Source organism: Xenopus laevis, chromosome 3S (assembly GCF_017654675.1).
Source record: "Xenopus laevis strain J_2021 chromosome 3S, Xenopus_laevis_v10.1, whole genome shotgun sequence".
NCBI lineage: Eukaryota > Metazoa > Chordata > Amphibia > Anura > Pipidae > Xenopus > Xenopus laevis.
The window spans coordinates 54,763,543-54,780,152 of NC_054376.1; the positions used below are offsets into that span (position 1 = coordinate 54,763,543).

The 16,610-nt window shown below is 37.6% G+C and overlaps 1 protein-coding gene across 1 annotated transcript in view; it reads right to left on the reverse strand.

Moving 5' to 3' along the window:
* Positions 1-1,179: 1,179 nt before the first annotated feature.
* The window catches only part of adam10.S (ADAM metallopeptidase domain 10 S homeolog), a 72,483-nt gene continuing 57,052 nt past the window's right edge, over positions 1,180-16,610 (reverse strand). The window contains 10 exon segments of the mRNA NM_001090443.1: positions 1,180-1,274; positions 1,964-2,090; positions 3,054-3,274; positions 4,731-4,839; positions 6,079-6,262; positions 6,608-6,758; positions 7,588-7,771; positions 9,127-9,290; positions 12,957-13,140; positions 14,319-14,411. Coding sequence (NP_001083912.1) covers positions 1,180-1,274; positions 1,964-2,090; positions 3,054-3,274; positions 4,731-4,839; positions 6,079-6,262; positions 6,608-6,758; positions 7,588-7,771; positions 9,127-9,290; positions 12,957-13,140; positions 14,319-14,411 — 1,512 coding nt within the window.

A 16,610-nucleotide genomic window follows, 5' to 3' on the forward strand; every position in this document is an offset into this window, starting at 1 on the left:
GGATTATGGCAAAAATAGATACTACCAGTGTATGAAGGAATTGAAAACACACTGCGTAATGCATTGCTTCTCTTAATATAATAATATCGAAAGACACAAATTTAGTGGTTATGCATTTATCATTTCATGAAGGACTTTGCCCAAAAAAAAACCACAAAAATCCAACTGTCATCCGTACACATTATTCAATATGCCCTTCTTGTAATACGACAGGTGGCACAGCACATGTACAACAATGATACCATGGCTTTCTTACAGATGGATCAGATAAGAGGCCTGTCTTCTTATAAAATACAAGCCTACAACATGTAATCATCCAGGCTCTTCTCACCTGAATAATCTCGGAGACATTTTAAAAAAAAAATCATAAAAATAGTCTTAAAGTCCAGAGTTGTGTCTTTTGTACATTTGTTGCTTGTATGAATCCAGAGGAGCGGTCTTGTGTGCCGCACCAAACAGCGGCTGGACGAAGGAAATATATGAAATGGAGACTTTAAACTAACTCTGTTTCTAAGATTTATAGAAAAAGAATGCAGATGGATTTGCTTTCCACACACCGAGTAGAAGCTTCCAAAAAAATATGCAGTCTCCTTTATACACCAAATCCTCTGTAATCCTGAGTATGTCACTTAAACAGTAATGTCTTCATTAACAGTGGAAAAAAGAGCTATAATACAATAACATATGCATATTGCAATTATTTCTTTTTACAATTGCACATAGATGTATGCTCGTACATTAGAGATACACATCTGCATATAATAATGATACACATTGGCAAGAGATGTCTCCAATGCTGAAGTGGTCTATCTTCCTAGCCTCGATTGACGGAAAAAGAAAAAAGAAAGATGCCAGTTTTGCAAGAGAGAGAAGTTGAAAGAAAACAAGAAGGAGAGAAAGGAAGGGGGGCAGGAAAAGAAACGATCATGATATTCGAATACTTTGTGCCGTTAGGTTAAAAATATCAGTTAAAAAACCCAGGAGTTAATTTCTTCATCCAGAAATTAATGTTTTAGCAAGTTAAAAACAGCATCACCACGAGGGAACACTGATTGGATCTTGCCTTTCTTTTCTAGTTTTGCTGTAATTCTTGCTTTCTTCACTGGGGAAAGGTATTTCTTTGGAGTGAATCTTTCCTATGGTAGGCACTAGGAAGAACCAAAGGCAAATAAGCTCCAGTTAATGTCTCATGTGTCCCATCTGGTAATTCTCCCGAGGTCTCTGGCGTGAAGGTTGTTGAGTTGTCTGTGGTGGTCGCCTTCTCTTGAGAGTGCCTGTAACATAACATTGGCTTGTGATCATCAAATAAGATACAAATACAACAATAAAGGCTGCAAAAGAACGTGAACAGACAGTAACCAATTAGTGACTTGAGGGGAGGCCACATGGGTCATAACCATTTGCTTTTGAATCTGAGCTGAATACGAAGGAAACTCACTGAACAGTTATGTCCCATATGGCCCCCCTTAGAGTTAGAGAGTTGAAAAGCAGGAAGTAGTGTTCTGTTCTGTTAGTCACTCCAGCCTTTATACATTATATTTCTGGCTAACGATATTAGAAACATTTTTTATTTTGCACAACCTATCTATTTACACAGTTTTTATTTTACACTGAACTGTTGCACTTTAAAGGGGGGGGGTTCACATTTGAGTTAACTTTTAGTATGTTATAGAATGGCCATTTCTAATTAACTTTTTAATTGGTCTTCATGTTTTTCTTTCTTATAGTTTATGAATTATTTGCCTTCTTCTTCAGACTCTTTCCAGCTTTTAAATGAGGGTCACCATCTAAAAACCAATGCTCTGTAATTGCTACATTAATCTGCTGTAACATATTCCCATGATTATTTGTTGAATGCTAAATCATGCCGCAGATTTGGTAATGCCAATGTATTTTACAGCATACACAGTACAGCACAAGGGATCTAGATGTACACATGAAGATTTGCTTTTCTTGCACATACCTGGAAGGGGTTTCGGAGGTGGCAGTTTTGGATTGCTGCTTGGTGTGTGCACACTGCAAATCTTAATAAATCCAGCCATTAACATTATTAGTGCTATTCCCATTAGCAATACTGCCCACCAGTGTGCCTGTAAGAGAGACAAAAAATGGTTCAGGTCAATGCTTTTACCATGATCACACATTAAAATATTTAAGAGGTTAAAGGAAGGGAATGAGGCACCTTTTGCCCTAGAAGTCATCTTTACTAATGCACCCTAAACAGAGAACGCTAGATAGAAATCACAAATAATCATTGCAGACTATACCTGCTTAACTCAGCCGATGGCAGCCAGCCTTGCATAAAACACATCTGTAATTAAATCATTTTACTTTGCAGCAAGACAGATCCTGTTGCTTGCCGCAAAGAAAATGCAATACTGAGGTAGGCCATGATGCACACAGATTTGTCACCCACAATAAAACTCCCAAAAATGCTTTTCCGCCAGCAATAATATAAATTGTGGTGGGAAAACATAAGTCACATTGTTTTTCCTAAAGTTTCCTGAAGTTTCCTGAAGTTAACTAGCAGGAAATGTACTCCCCCAAACAAGCACAAAAAGTGGAGATAACTATCCCAGAAGTAAATTAAAGCTTCTTGGGTTTTTTCTTTTCTTGCCCAAAAACAAAGTTTTTAAAAACTAGTGGAACATACAAACAACAAAAATGAGTACTGTTGGGTTGGACACAATGCAATCAGCCAATGTAGGCAAATGTTGGAGCCCAGGATTGTTCACTTGTCATACTTTTTTGAGGTCAAAGAGGTTTTGATTAGGCAGGTTTGCAAGTCTGCAAGTGGTAACTGCATCTGCTGGTATAAGGAGACTTGAGCAAATCAGTCTACCTGTTCAAGTATGGCCCTTAATGTGAATTAGCTGGCCACTAATGTCTATGTTGATCAGTAAAGCACAATGTCTATGTTGATCAAGTTGGATAACCAGATCTTGCCATGCTGTAGCCAGGTTGAAATTCTTTACGACAGATTAACTTTAATTTGTAATGATTATATTTAATTTGCTTACATCCTAAGTGTTAATGGCTAAGATGATATTTACCACAATCCATTCAGCGATATTTTCATAGAGTTCAGGATTAAAAATGGCTTTTTTCAGACGAGCCAGTGGGCCATCGGCATCTACCAATCGGCACCGCATGAACACATCACAGTATCCTTTAAATTCATTGCAAGGTGATCCTGGTTGTAACGTAATAGTCTTTCCTTTAAAGTAAGCTTTCCATACTTCTGAACCAGTGCTAGCACATGTGTGCGGTTTCACTGAAATGGAAAAATAAACGGTATTAAAACAAGGTTACGCTGCAGTAGTTTTCACTCGGAAAATAATGCATTGTTCTCTTTCTTAAACACCTTGTATTTGTTATATACAGTTCAAACATCCAGTCCAAAGAAAGGAAGAGTTTAGGGAATAGACTAGTAGCAGAAGATCATTTTAAACCCAGGACTAGTGCTGGCTATGACATTACCCAGTTTAGTAGCCTAAACACACAGGGTCAAAACATCCAGCATAAGATTTTAATGATTTTTCAGAGAATCACTTTAAAGGAATAGTAAACATCAAAAAATGAAGTAATAAAAATATCATTTACAGTTGAGCTGTACTGGTACAACTGGTGTGTTTGCTTCAGAAATACTACAGTTGTTTATATAAACAAGCTGCTGTGTAGCAATGGCCCCCATTGCTACACAGCAGCTTGTTTATATAAACAAAGGAGAAAAGGCTCAGGTTACACAGCAGATATCAGATAAACTCTGTGGAACATAATGGTGTTATCTGTTATCCACTATTTAACCTGTGCCATTTAGTCCGTTTTCAATCTCTGCCATTGCTACACAGCAACTTATATGAACTATAGTAGCGTTTCTGAAGCAAACAGTTCAGTTTTATCGTCATTATATTAGAACACTTTCATTTTTGCGTCTTACTGTTCTTTTAAGGAAATAGTCATTGAGGGCAATCGAGAGCTGTTTTGGCCTTACATGGGCTCCCAAAAAATTTTGGGTAATCTGTGTCTTGCTACCATTATTAGCCAGAAAAAGTACTAGTTTGATGATCCTTATGTTCATTTTTCTGATTTTAAGCCAAGTTAATTCAAAAAAAGTTAAAATAGGACAGCTATCAATTATGCAATTCAGATGGGATTGTAGAAATACAAACCTAACATATATTGCTTTGGTGCAACGCATTGCTGTGGTGAATGAGAACAAATGAATTATGTTGAGGAAGCAAGCTATTACCCCCTAGGAGCACTCACACTGCTTTTGCCATTTAGACAACTATCATTGCAAATCATTTTCAGAACTAAACAGACTAACTCTGAATGCAGAGCTTCTGCTTCGGCTTGTACTGCTGCTTTGCATTGCGTCATATTATGGACACTCCATTATTAACCTGTCAGTTTCATGCAAATTCTAACCGAGAGCAAAATTTGTGCTTCCATTGTGATCAGATCATTCTCAGCTAGATACTAAGCATAATAATGGTCCTTGAAATTACACAAATTGTCCCTTTGATGGAGTGTGGAGCCAGAAGCCCATATAGTGTGGGTGTTGCTGTATGAAATTAGCATAGAGATAAAAATACATATTATCGAGACATAAAAAAAAAAAGTGATGGGCATCAGAGCAGAAAGCTGGTGTTTATTAAAGAAATGCCTTTCAACTCGCTCATGTCTTAGTGCAAGCTACATGAAAACAGCAATCATGCAGGTCTTACTTTTCTCCATGCAGCAAACGTGGCACAGCTCTTTGTCATCTTTTTCATCAGTACTGCCGCAAGTGCACTCTTCCAAGTCATACCTCTCACAGATAGATCCTGAGCATTGCTGTGAGGAAGGGAGAGAAAGGAGTCAGCTAGTGAATACACATGTGCAAGAATATATCCAAGACTGTTCACTAGTAAAAAAAAAAAACCCAAAAAACCTTTGAGAGTACACAGGATTTCAGGTCCTAAAGTGACGCTACTGTGGCAAGAGTAGCATGCTGTTCAGCTGCTAAAAAGCAGAGTACAGAAAATAATGTGGACATCAGTTCTTCTAAAACAAGATTTGTGTAACAATGTTCTTCAATTAATATTCACAACGAGTTTATGTCTATAGTCTAGACTAAATCAGCAAGTGAACAAAAGCAATTCGTTGTTTTTACTGTTTAAAACACATTTATAGACATGAGCCATTAATATTTGATATTATAATCTATACCAGTTATGGCAGCTTCAGCGTGTGGACCCTGAATTTACCTCATGACCATGTAGCCTACACCCCGCCTGCATATTATCATGACAGACAGAATACAGGCTTTAGCCTGGGTTGGTTCAGTCCGACTGAGTAACTTGAAATTTGTTTGAATAGAGCCGACAATGGTTAGCACCCCTTGTAAAGTAATTTATATGCTGTAAATAAGCTCTAACCCCATATTACTGCTTCAAACTATCTTAAAGGAGCAGTAATATCTAAAAATAAAAGTGGTTTAAAATAATGACAATATAATGTTATGTTGCCCTGTGCTGGTGTGTTTGCTTCAGGTAGACTACTATCGGTTATATACACAAGCTGCGGTGTAGCCATGAGGGCAGCCATTCAAGCACAGGATGCACAAAAGAGTACAGTTATGCTCTGCAGAATACCATTGTATCGTACTCAAGCAGCATCTGCTATCTGCTGTGTAACCTGTGCCTTTTCTCCTTTTTCAGCACTGAATGACATTCTGAAGCAAACACTCCAGTTGTACCAGTGCAGAGCAACATTACATTATATGGTCTACTTTTAAACACTTTCATTTTTTGGTGTTAGTGTTCCTTTAAAACCAGGAATCTCTTACTTGGCCTTACAGGTGCCACAACTACAACTTCATCTGTCAAGTCTGATAAGACAGGTGATGTCACTTCACCTGTCAAGCCATACAATTCTGAAATGTTTATAGAATACAAGTCCTTTTACTCAGTTAAGATACCCTTTCCACAATACTCCATATCAAGGTGGCTTTAAACGTTTATTGGATCACAAGTAAAAAAGAATCCTTATTGATTTTCAGAGGAAAAAAAAGTAACGATTAAAAGTACTAACCCCCTTGATGCAAACTTGGGTTGCCCTGTTACACTCAGTCAGGTTCTCTCTTGGTTCGGATGGTGGACACTGAGCAGAGTTGCCATTGCAAGTTCCCATCTTGGCACAGTCAGATTCCTCCCGACAGTTCTCACTTGCTCGCTTGAAGGTACATCCAGTGGTGCAACAAGGGCCCTGGCTGGGACTGAAAACATAAAATAGGATAAAACACCCAACTTCTCCAGTGTCTTTCCTTAAGTGTGCAATTTTGATTGTCATGACATTGTAATTGGATACAGTCCTACACAAGCTGGGGCATGGGAGGCAGGCTAGCAATATCTGACTTTAAGAAAATGAAAAAGCCAAACTACACACAGGAGCTGAATTTGACTTATGTTCTATCATTAATAATGTTGGCTCATGGGCCAATGTAAAGAGATTCTTCGAACAATTGATTGTGGTCTAGGCCTCCATGTTTTCATGGTTAACTGATATGAAGCAAGCAAACAACCTATCTCTGTCCCAGGTATGAAAGGAAAAGCATAGATACCTGCACTGTTTTCCAGGCTTTAATGTGCACTTTAGGTTTTCTGGCTGATTGGCATCATAGCAACATTCATCCTTACATTGGTCGCTGTAACCACAATCACATTGCTCTCCTTGCTCCACCAGTCCATTGCCACATATTGGCTGCCCAGACTCTGCAAAACAGACCGTTAAACAAGGTTAACATCACACTGAACCCCATAAACTCATCAAATGTGATATATATGCCATAGGTGTGACAGATATATCTCACATCTCCGTTTTAAAATTACTTTGGCTGTAAAATGAATTATATAGACATAAGGCATTCCCTGTGTTGCCTTATCTGGAACTATTCCAACAGGGGTATCTCAACAAAACGTATCGCTACCTCTATTGCCAATTTAAGTGCCATTACATGTAATTGCCTACAATCTATTGCGTCAATGAGACAGATAACGTAAAACATTAAATTGCGGATATTCGGTCTTTATTTCTATTAATAAAGTGTTTTCTCTTGGTCTAGTAACCCACAGCAACCAATCTTCAGGTAGCAATTCCTGGTGTAATAACATGGTCTCAAATATACAAGCCTTCGTAAAAAGATTTTGATATGCAGAATTGTAAAAATGCTCTCAAATGCTTGAGAGAGCATTATAGAATCATGGACAATATGAATATATCATGAATAGTACAGCACCTGTTCCCAGTACATGTTGCTAACATTAAGGGGATCCTAAAAGCTTTTTGCTGAATGGTTCAGTTGGTTCTTACATATGCCTATAATTTCTTACATGAAGAATACTTTCAACAATGGAAACAACATGATAAAATCCCAACATGTCAAGTAAGTGGATGGTAAAACACTTTTGGCATCAAATAAGTAAAAATAATTTGATTACATACAGACTAAGATGGTAGGGATCGCCAGGTTACAACAGGAGTTGATGTTCCCCAAGACACCCCTAGCACCCAGTGCCAGCACATTATGCAGTAAATACATACCCACAAAACAGGAGTTCCTCTTTTTGTCCAGCACTTGGCTTATATTTCGAACACTGCAAATTGAGAACTTGTTGTTGTTGAGCTTGTCCCCAGATGTGGCTCTGGCATACATAATAAAATTGCCATTTTCTTTAAATCCTAAATTCTTGGCTTCTCCTGGGGTGCACTCATTGCCAGAGTCATGCTGCAATAAAATATAGGCAATACGAGGTTAAAAAAACATATGCTACCTGTTGTGGGGAATGGATCCATTGCTGAATGTAGGGAATCTTATAGAGGCCAGGATGCAAACCAGGTCCGGACTGAGAATTAAAATAGGCCAAGGCATTTCAGGTAGACAGAGGCCCAATCAGCTGACATAGATGCCCAAACAGCCAGCACCAGCCCACTAAATACTGACTTTCTATGGGACCTTATAGCAGCCCCTCTGGCATTTGCCAGAACCCATAGATTGCCAGTCCGGGCCTGATGCAAACAGTAATAAAGATTAATTCAGAGGCTGTTATGGTGTATAGCGTGAACAGCAGACAGCATGGCGCTGCCACTGAAGGGGGCCTCAATTTATTTATGAAAAAAAAAACCAAAAAACTACTATCGTCATGAATGATCCACATAGGGCTAGGTCATGTTTACTTGAGGTTTAGTGTTGTGGTTAACAACAGCATGCCGTTTGGTTAGCTCACTTCTGATGAAAGAAATGTGTGTACCCAATACAAGGAAAAAAGGTTTGAAGCAAAATCAATTAATAGTCTCTGTAAAGCATGGCAAAAATGTTGGAAATGTATAAACACACAAAACTATTAACCCTTTCAATGCAGGCTTGTCTTTGACCATGCTATGTACTGCCATTAAACACATGGTGCCGAATACAGATCAATAGGAAACCTAGACCTGTTGCCACTCATTCTTATTCTATGCCAAAGACTTAGATTCAATCTCATACAGCTCTAAAAGGGTTAATGAAGTAGTAGTGTTCCCAGTGCAATATCATCTCCTATCACCAGATGGAGCCGGAAAGCTGTTTAATTTACTGCACTCAAAAGGTCTGCCCTTTGCAGGGTGTTTCAGCGCAGGCACAGAGTATCCAGATTATGTGAATGTCTCATGCTATACAACTATTTCAGCAATTGAAGGGCACAGACACACACACACACACACACACACACACAGACAGACACAGACACAGACACAGACACCTCCTTAATAAATTATTTGAAGTACTGGGACAGACTTTCTGGCCTTTTCTATCTGCTAAAATTCCCTTTTCATTTTTTACTTTTTCCACGAAGTTGAAAAAACAAATAAACATGAAAACAGAGCCGAGCAAGCAAAATTTTAGGTCTGAAAGGGCATGTCGATTATCAGGTAATGCTGCCAGACATTTATCATAGTGGAAAGCAGGAAGGCAGAATATTCTAGTCTCACCAACCTGACATACACTAAAAATTTTCAGCCGGCAAAGCGCTACAATCCCTTATTAGTTTTGTAACTTGTTTACTGAAAAAAAGGGATAATAATGCGGAAGTAATGTTTACTCACTGGAGAGCCAAAGTTATGTCCAACTTCATGTGCAAAGGTGATATGAGAGACCTTGGGGGGAACGTGAGAGCCATAGTTCTGAACAGTAATGATTCCAGTATTCAGGGATTTCTTTTTGCCATCAGAGTACAATTTGTTCCTTTCACATATTCCACCGGAGCTACCTGAAAATCACAGCAAAAGTTACAGCATGCATGGCAATAGGGGATGATAAAAAAAAAAAGACAAGGTAGTTTACTGGCCCTTGTGAACGATTCATAAAAAAATAAAGAAAGGCACACAAGACATTTTGGTCACATGGTGCTCTGAGGAACTGCAGTAGTTAAAGTTGCCACTTCCTATTTATATGAAGCAGAGCATTTTGACTGCGGATATTCCCCTTAAAAGAACTATTGCCGTAATGTTTGCAACATTACCCCTTTTTAGTTAAAATCGCCAAGGGTTATTCAAAAACAAACTGGTTTTCTCACTTCAGGTTGGATAATAAGTAACCTGACTGTACATCCCACAGTTGGTTCCTTAAAGGGCAAGTCAATCTTAAAATAAAAGTTTGCCTTATAAAAGAAAACATAATTCCAAAAAAAAACTTCCAATATACATTTATTAAAAATGATTGTTTGTGCTTTTAAAGTTATGTGTAAAAACTATTGCTGTTGAAAGCGCCATTTGTTTAACTCCTAGTTGTTCCTTTTAAAACAATGTTGCAAAAGTCTTGGTTCCCCAGCAAAGAAAGGTCTGTTATCGGCTGCCTTGTCTTAAATTGTATCAACAATCTGAGCCTCGGTAGAGAATAGAAAGGGACAGACAAATGCGGCTTTATCTAGAAGATAATACCGCTGGCAAAGCTGTTCAGTGTCTGTAGTTTTTGCAGCAATGCCTTTCCCAAGGAGTTCAGTTTTCTCTGAAGGTTGTTTCACATAGACAGACACTGGTATTGGAAGACAATTTACAACTGGTCTTCATTTTTAATGATTTTGCAGCGGTCAGCATAATTGGATATGTAACTGTGATAATAATTAGCACAAATTAGCAATAAAAAGTACCACAAAACTGAAGCCTTACAGTTGATGTTTATCTTTGGTTTCCAGGTTCAATGATCCAGGCAACTGAAGTGCATTTTTATTTTTTGTTCACCTTCCAATGCTTTTCTCAGTTCAGATAGTTCACCAGAAATAAAGCCTTTTTAAAACGACTTCCTATTTGTGACATTTTTTCTAATATTGAAGTGTAAAGTTTCATTTTTCACCTCCTTAAAGGAACAGTAACACCAAAAGATTAAATGGTTTTAAAGTAATGAAAATATCATGTTGTGTTGTCCTGCACTGGTAAAACTGATCTGTTTGCTTCAGAAACACTAATATAGTTCATATAAACAAGCTGCTGAATAGCAATGGCGGAATTGAAATAAAGGCTATATGGCACAGGTTAAATAGTGGATAACACCATTATGTTGTATGGAGCTTATCTGCTATCTGCTGTGTAACTTGAGCATTTTCTAGTTGCCACCGTGGCTACACAGCAGCTTCTTTATATAAAAATTAGAAGTGTTTCTGAAGCAAACACATCAGTTTTACCAGTCCAGGGCAACACTGCAGTATATTTGTATTACTTTAAAAAAAAAATTGATGTTATTGTTCCTTTAAGCCTTTCTTAAGCGGCTCTGGGAGGGGGTTACCGGCTCTGTAAACTGTTCTAAATTGAAACATTAGCCGATACATTTGTTATCTTTGTCCCTGCTGAGCTGAATCCCTGAGTTTCATTAAAGGCAGTTGTTAGAATCAATACATTTCTCAGCATAATCTGTAGCATATTAGCAACTATTATATCAATTAATGTAGCAAACTGTAACCGTTTAGAATGCTCCGGGATTACTGAGCTGCCAGACGGAAGCCCTAGCGTCAGATTAACTTTAACAAACTTTAAACTTCAGTTTTAGAAAACTGGCAAAAAAAAGATGGTAAGCACGTCTGGTTTTATGGTGAACAATCTGAAAATAATTGAATGAAAAAAAGTGTTTTGAAGGTAAACAGCCCCTTAAAGTATAAACAACAACCGAATGAAAAGTTGCTTAGAATAGGTTAATCTATGATATACTAACATTTTATTTAAGTCTAAGGGCTCTTATGCACAGGTATATTGCCCTGTGCTCCCCTGCATTTATTTTAATGCATTTCACCGAAGGTGAACAAAGGATGAAACACATTCTATTCTTATAATAGTCGCATGTTGCATTCACCTGCGTTCTGCGATTACATGACTGAGTGTGAGTACAGCCCCAGAAGAAATCGAAGAATGAATTGCATCCTGTGCTTTCCTGTGATGGACGGCAATAAAACTGAACGCAGGGGAGTGCAGGGTGAAACGCCCCGTGAGTAAGCAAAAATATAGCAGAAATATAATAAATGTTCTAAAGAGAGACAAGTCTCACAAATAAATTTGCATTCAGCAATGTAATATTCTTCATTACATGGTTATTGAAATGTAAATTTTAATTGTGCATTTTTAGGAAGTGCTTGAAGGTGTGTGTGCCTTGGTGCAAACTATAAAATGCACCATTTTTCTTGCACTGTCAGATGTGCAATAGCTTCTGGGTTTGCAAAAGTTATTAAATTCATGCAAAATTAATATTTCTCACAAAGCCATACATTTTCATATTGCAAAAATGTATGAGCAGTTTGACTGCTGCTGCCCTGCAGTGCAAAACAGCAGCAGCCAAAGCTTCCCACCTACCACCTCCCTGCTCCTGATAGCACTTAATGTACTTCTTTGCACTGAATACACATTGAACTATGACAGAGGGACCCTGGTGTCATTGCTCCAACACAGCACCTTTCATTCTCTACTAAAAGCTGTGACTGTGACTGTTTGGCCCATAGCTTCACATGACGGTAGCATCTTGTAGCAAGTTCTGCTCTCGTAGTGCGCAGCCTTGGAAGAACTTTCATTGATGGAGAAGCATTCGCACAGTGGGAATCAGCGGCATCTCAACAAGGAGACTAGCAATCACATTAGCTCCTGCTGAGAAGAGGCACCTGCGCACATGCATCATTTCTCCGCCGACATAACACAAAATATTCCAACGACACGCAAAGGCACTGAACTGAGCTGTAAAACCTTGCTGCCTTTTTGTCGCTTTTCGGTAGATCAGATATTACATTATCAAAATTTCTCAAGAAAGCAGATGGCAAATTTCTTCTAGAAAAATTTTATATGCATACAATGCAAAAATATTTTTTTAACTCAAGCCAACATTAATGCAATGGGTAAAATCAATAGTCAATCAGCATTTTTTTTTTTAAACTATTTTCCCCATACCGGTATATCAAATTCATATGCTTTGTGTGATTGCATTTAACAAATTGCAACATATAAAAAACCAACTTATAATGTACAATACATTGTAAAAAAAAAAATTAAAAAAAAAAAAGTAGCAAAGAAAACTTTGATGCATCCAACCATGGTATTGCTAAAATAATGCCTTCCATGCACTGTATCTATAGCCAGGTAAAACCATCTGCTACAAGTGGTCACTCTATGCCTGACTGAGGAGACATTTGGGCAGACAATTACACCCTAACTCTAAGCAGCAGTAGTTTAGGATTAATCCAGGAAAATTTGGGAGTGGATATTAAAATGAGCATTAAATTAGTCACCTGCCCTTTTGTATTCTAAGCTATACCATTAATTTTCATAAGCACTGCACTTACCCCCCTTCCAGTGCATATACTTCATACTGCCAGACAACCTAATTTGATTGCTATTATGCGTTTGTATCTACATACACAATGTATATAGCCAACAAGCTACATATGCCAGGCCAATTTCATTACCTGAAGGTGCTCCAACCCATGCAAGCCCTAGGACACCATCATCGAAATCCCGGTCTGTAAACACATATGCCAGGCAATAATCATCATGGTTCTGCTCAGAGTTTAATTCAAGGAACTTCTCCACCCCAATATTAGGAAACCGAAAGGGATTTGTAGGATCTTTCTCATCACTTGTTACATTTATCTGGAAACACATATAAAACATTCACAAAATGTTTAAAACATATTACATACATATTTCTTTGTAACATGTCAATGTGTATTTGTTTTATGAGTAATTGTGGCCATGAGGTGGGTGCGTGCAAAAACAATTAAAACGTGCGATTCTTTAGCCACTGTTTTGCTGTGTAAATTGGTGAAGGTTGCTGTGGGATCCTGGAGGTAATACCACCACCGTCAAGGTGGCAGTAGCTCCAAGGTAGCAAACGGCAAAACACAAGCAATCAAAAAAAAAAAAAAAAAAAAAAAAAAAAAGGAGGTGGGAGAGAATCAGCAATGGGTTTTTGTTTTTTTGTTTTTTTTTAAATAAAATAATGTCCTTTTCAGTCTATTTTCCACATTTACCTTATTCTTTACTTGGATTGTGCAACACTAATAACTGTTCTGTTAGTTCCTCTCTTGGGTAATTTAAACGTTTGTAAATGAGCCCTAATGTGAATCATTTTCCCCCCACACTTTTGTTCTCCTTTAAAGAGGTTGTTCACCTTTAAGTTTTATTTCAATATGTTATAGAGTGTCCTATTCCTAGCAACTTTGCTATTGGTGATAATTATTTATTTTTTTATAGTGTAATGATTTGCATTCCTTAACTGTCTCTTTCCAGCTTTCAAATGGGAGTCCCTAACCACTGTAGCATAAAACTAATTCTCTGTTAAGCTACAACTTTATTTTTACACTCGATTACTTATCCCCCTTTTCAGCCTTTCACTTATTCATATTCCAGTCTCTCGTTCAAACTGCTGCCTGGCTGCAATGTTAACCAAGACACTAGCAACCAGATAGCTACTGCTGAAATGCAAAGCTGGAGACAGTGGTGTAACTATAGAGGAAGTGGACCGGCTTGCGGGCACAGGGAAAAGGGGGCCCAGACCACAGAGTCTGCTTCCTCTATAGCGTTCAAATCAACCTCACCATCGTTCTTCTTTTAATGGACGTGCTCACGCCTGAATGAGAATGCATTGTGGGTGGGTGGGGGGGGGTCAGGTTTCACAGACTTTAGGCAACTAATTCAGTAGTGAGTTCTACCGAATTCTGTTCCACATACCTCCAGCTCTTTTATTGTTTATGCTGCCAGAGCTGCAGCAGTATCTACTAAGAAATGCAGCACAGAGTTGAACAGATAATTGTATTCTACAAACTCACCCGTATCCTTTTCACCATGAAGCTGATATTTCGAATTCCGCTAAAATCCGTTGACTGATAAATTGTGTCAATTGCCTTCACGTGGCTAGAAATCTATTTATTGGGTATATGAAAAACAAGATATATTTTAAGTATAATATTTACAGAACAGAAAATACAAAAAACACAAATCATAAGCCAAATAATGTGTTATTTTATTTGGAAAAGTCCAGACCAACGGTATTTAACATGGAGAAGGGAAAATTAGATAAACAGAGCCTTCCTTTCACAGGAAACACATTGCTATCACTTCCCATAGGCAGTACAAATAAGTAAAAGATTGCTTTCTTTTAAATGGCTTAATAGTATAAATCCCATTCATGTTTGAAAATATGGAAAGTTTTTACCAAGAAGTGTTTAAAGCATTAAAGCTAAGTACTTCTTAGTAAGCCTTGCTTACCATGTAATTTTTAAGGAACTATATTAAAATGAACCTGCAAAAGTCTATGTTGTGAATTAAATCAGGATTGCACACAAAGCTTATAAAATACAAGCCCTTCCAGAAGTTTCATATATATAATAGTAATGAAAACGCCCATATTGTGCCCCAGATGGTAGAGCAGAATTACTATTTCTAAATCATTCAATACAACCTAAAATTTGTAATCTAAAAGTAATGAACCTGTGCTACTACTGTAGGGGCCACTTATAAAATGGCAAACAAATACACCACATATTGGGAGTGTAAAAATCTGGCAGCAAAAAGCTCGCAGATGCTAAAGTAGGCCTTTGTGAATGGAATGTATGATATAAGAGAGAGGCTGAATTCACCATCACCATGACCATCAGACTGAAACACATCTCTTTAAATTACTGTGCCTTAGGATTTTGTGGTGTTTAAAGGCCATAGCTTATACAGAATAATGAACAAAATGCTGCTGCCCACAGTGGATCAGTTACCTGAACATCATTACATGTGCTATAGCTTTGAACTGTAGCAAAAATGCAAGCTCGTCCTACACACACAGATGCATATACAAACATTTCTAAAACAATTAGAAAAAGATGCTCATACACCGGCTAATATTGGCTACCAACTTAGCCTCTCTAGCATGGGCCCATAAATGGCAAGGTTAATATCTGAATAGGGCTTGGTATGATACCAAATTGCCCAGTTCCTGTGGATTGCAGCGGGATGAAGCTTTGGACAGGCTGCAATGTGACCTGATTCTTGGAATGAGAACTGAATAATTGTATCAGCCTGATTTGGCCCACCATGCTTTTGCCCAAATTGGCTACAACACAGACAGTTTTACGCAATAGCCTTCTGTGCACCTCCTCTTTATCAGTCTTTAATGGCTTTCTGCTGTGTTCCCAAAAGCTTTAATTACCGAACACCAATATATAATTATTTATGGAAGCGGTTTTAATATTGACGTTCTTGTGCTACATTACTCTACCTGATACATGACACTTTCACTGTTATGGCTGCCACTTTCTGTTTAACTTAAAGTGGCATGATAAAGCATGACATTATTTTCTAAGCTTCTATACAAAGGGTTTTCACTCCTAAAGGTTCAATTAATTTCTGAATTTCCATTTGTACAAAAAAAATTTGTAGGAAGACATGCTAAATTTATCTCCTGACATAAACACAATGAATGAGCGAAAGAATTATACAGTAAAGAGAACAAAATGGAATAGTGCAGTTCTCACTATGAATTTAAAACCAAGACTGAATATACAGTCCATTACAATAATGATCTTGCAGGAGGTGCAGAGCAGACAGCTGGTGGATAATACCTTCCTCAACATTAATGGTGAGAGATAGAAAACCTTGCTTTGCATCAGTCTGCTGCACCAAGAGAAAGTGGAAAAATATAAAAAGCAGGAGAAAAGCAAGATGTTACTTTGATTTTTAAAGTATTCCTCCAATATATTTCTTAGTTCAGTAGGATTATATTTGAAATTGTTTAAGTCTTGTGGCATTCAAGAAACCACAGAAATACTAGAAGTCCAAGATAGAATATATTGCTGTTAAAAGTTTAGGTAAGCTTTATTTAGTAATGCAGTTTCCTTAATCATTGTTTTATACTTTACTTCTACTTCAGTATAAAGCCTTTGCAATAAATACTAATACTACAACCCTAGTTTTAAATAGATCATAAATCTGCATCCTTGTGTAGCTTTCATTACTCTACTTGTTAGCCAATGTTTCCTCACGTGCAACAGGTACCTACTACAGCTCTAAGAAACAGTGCTATAATTTTCCTTGTGCATATTATTTTACATATAAGAACTATTAATGGGGAA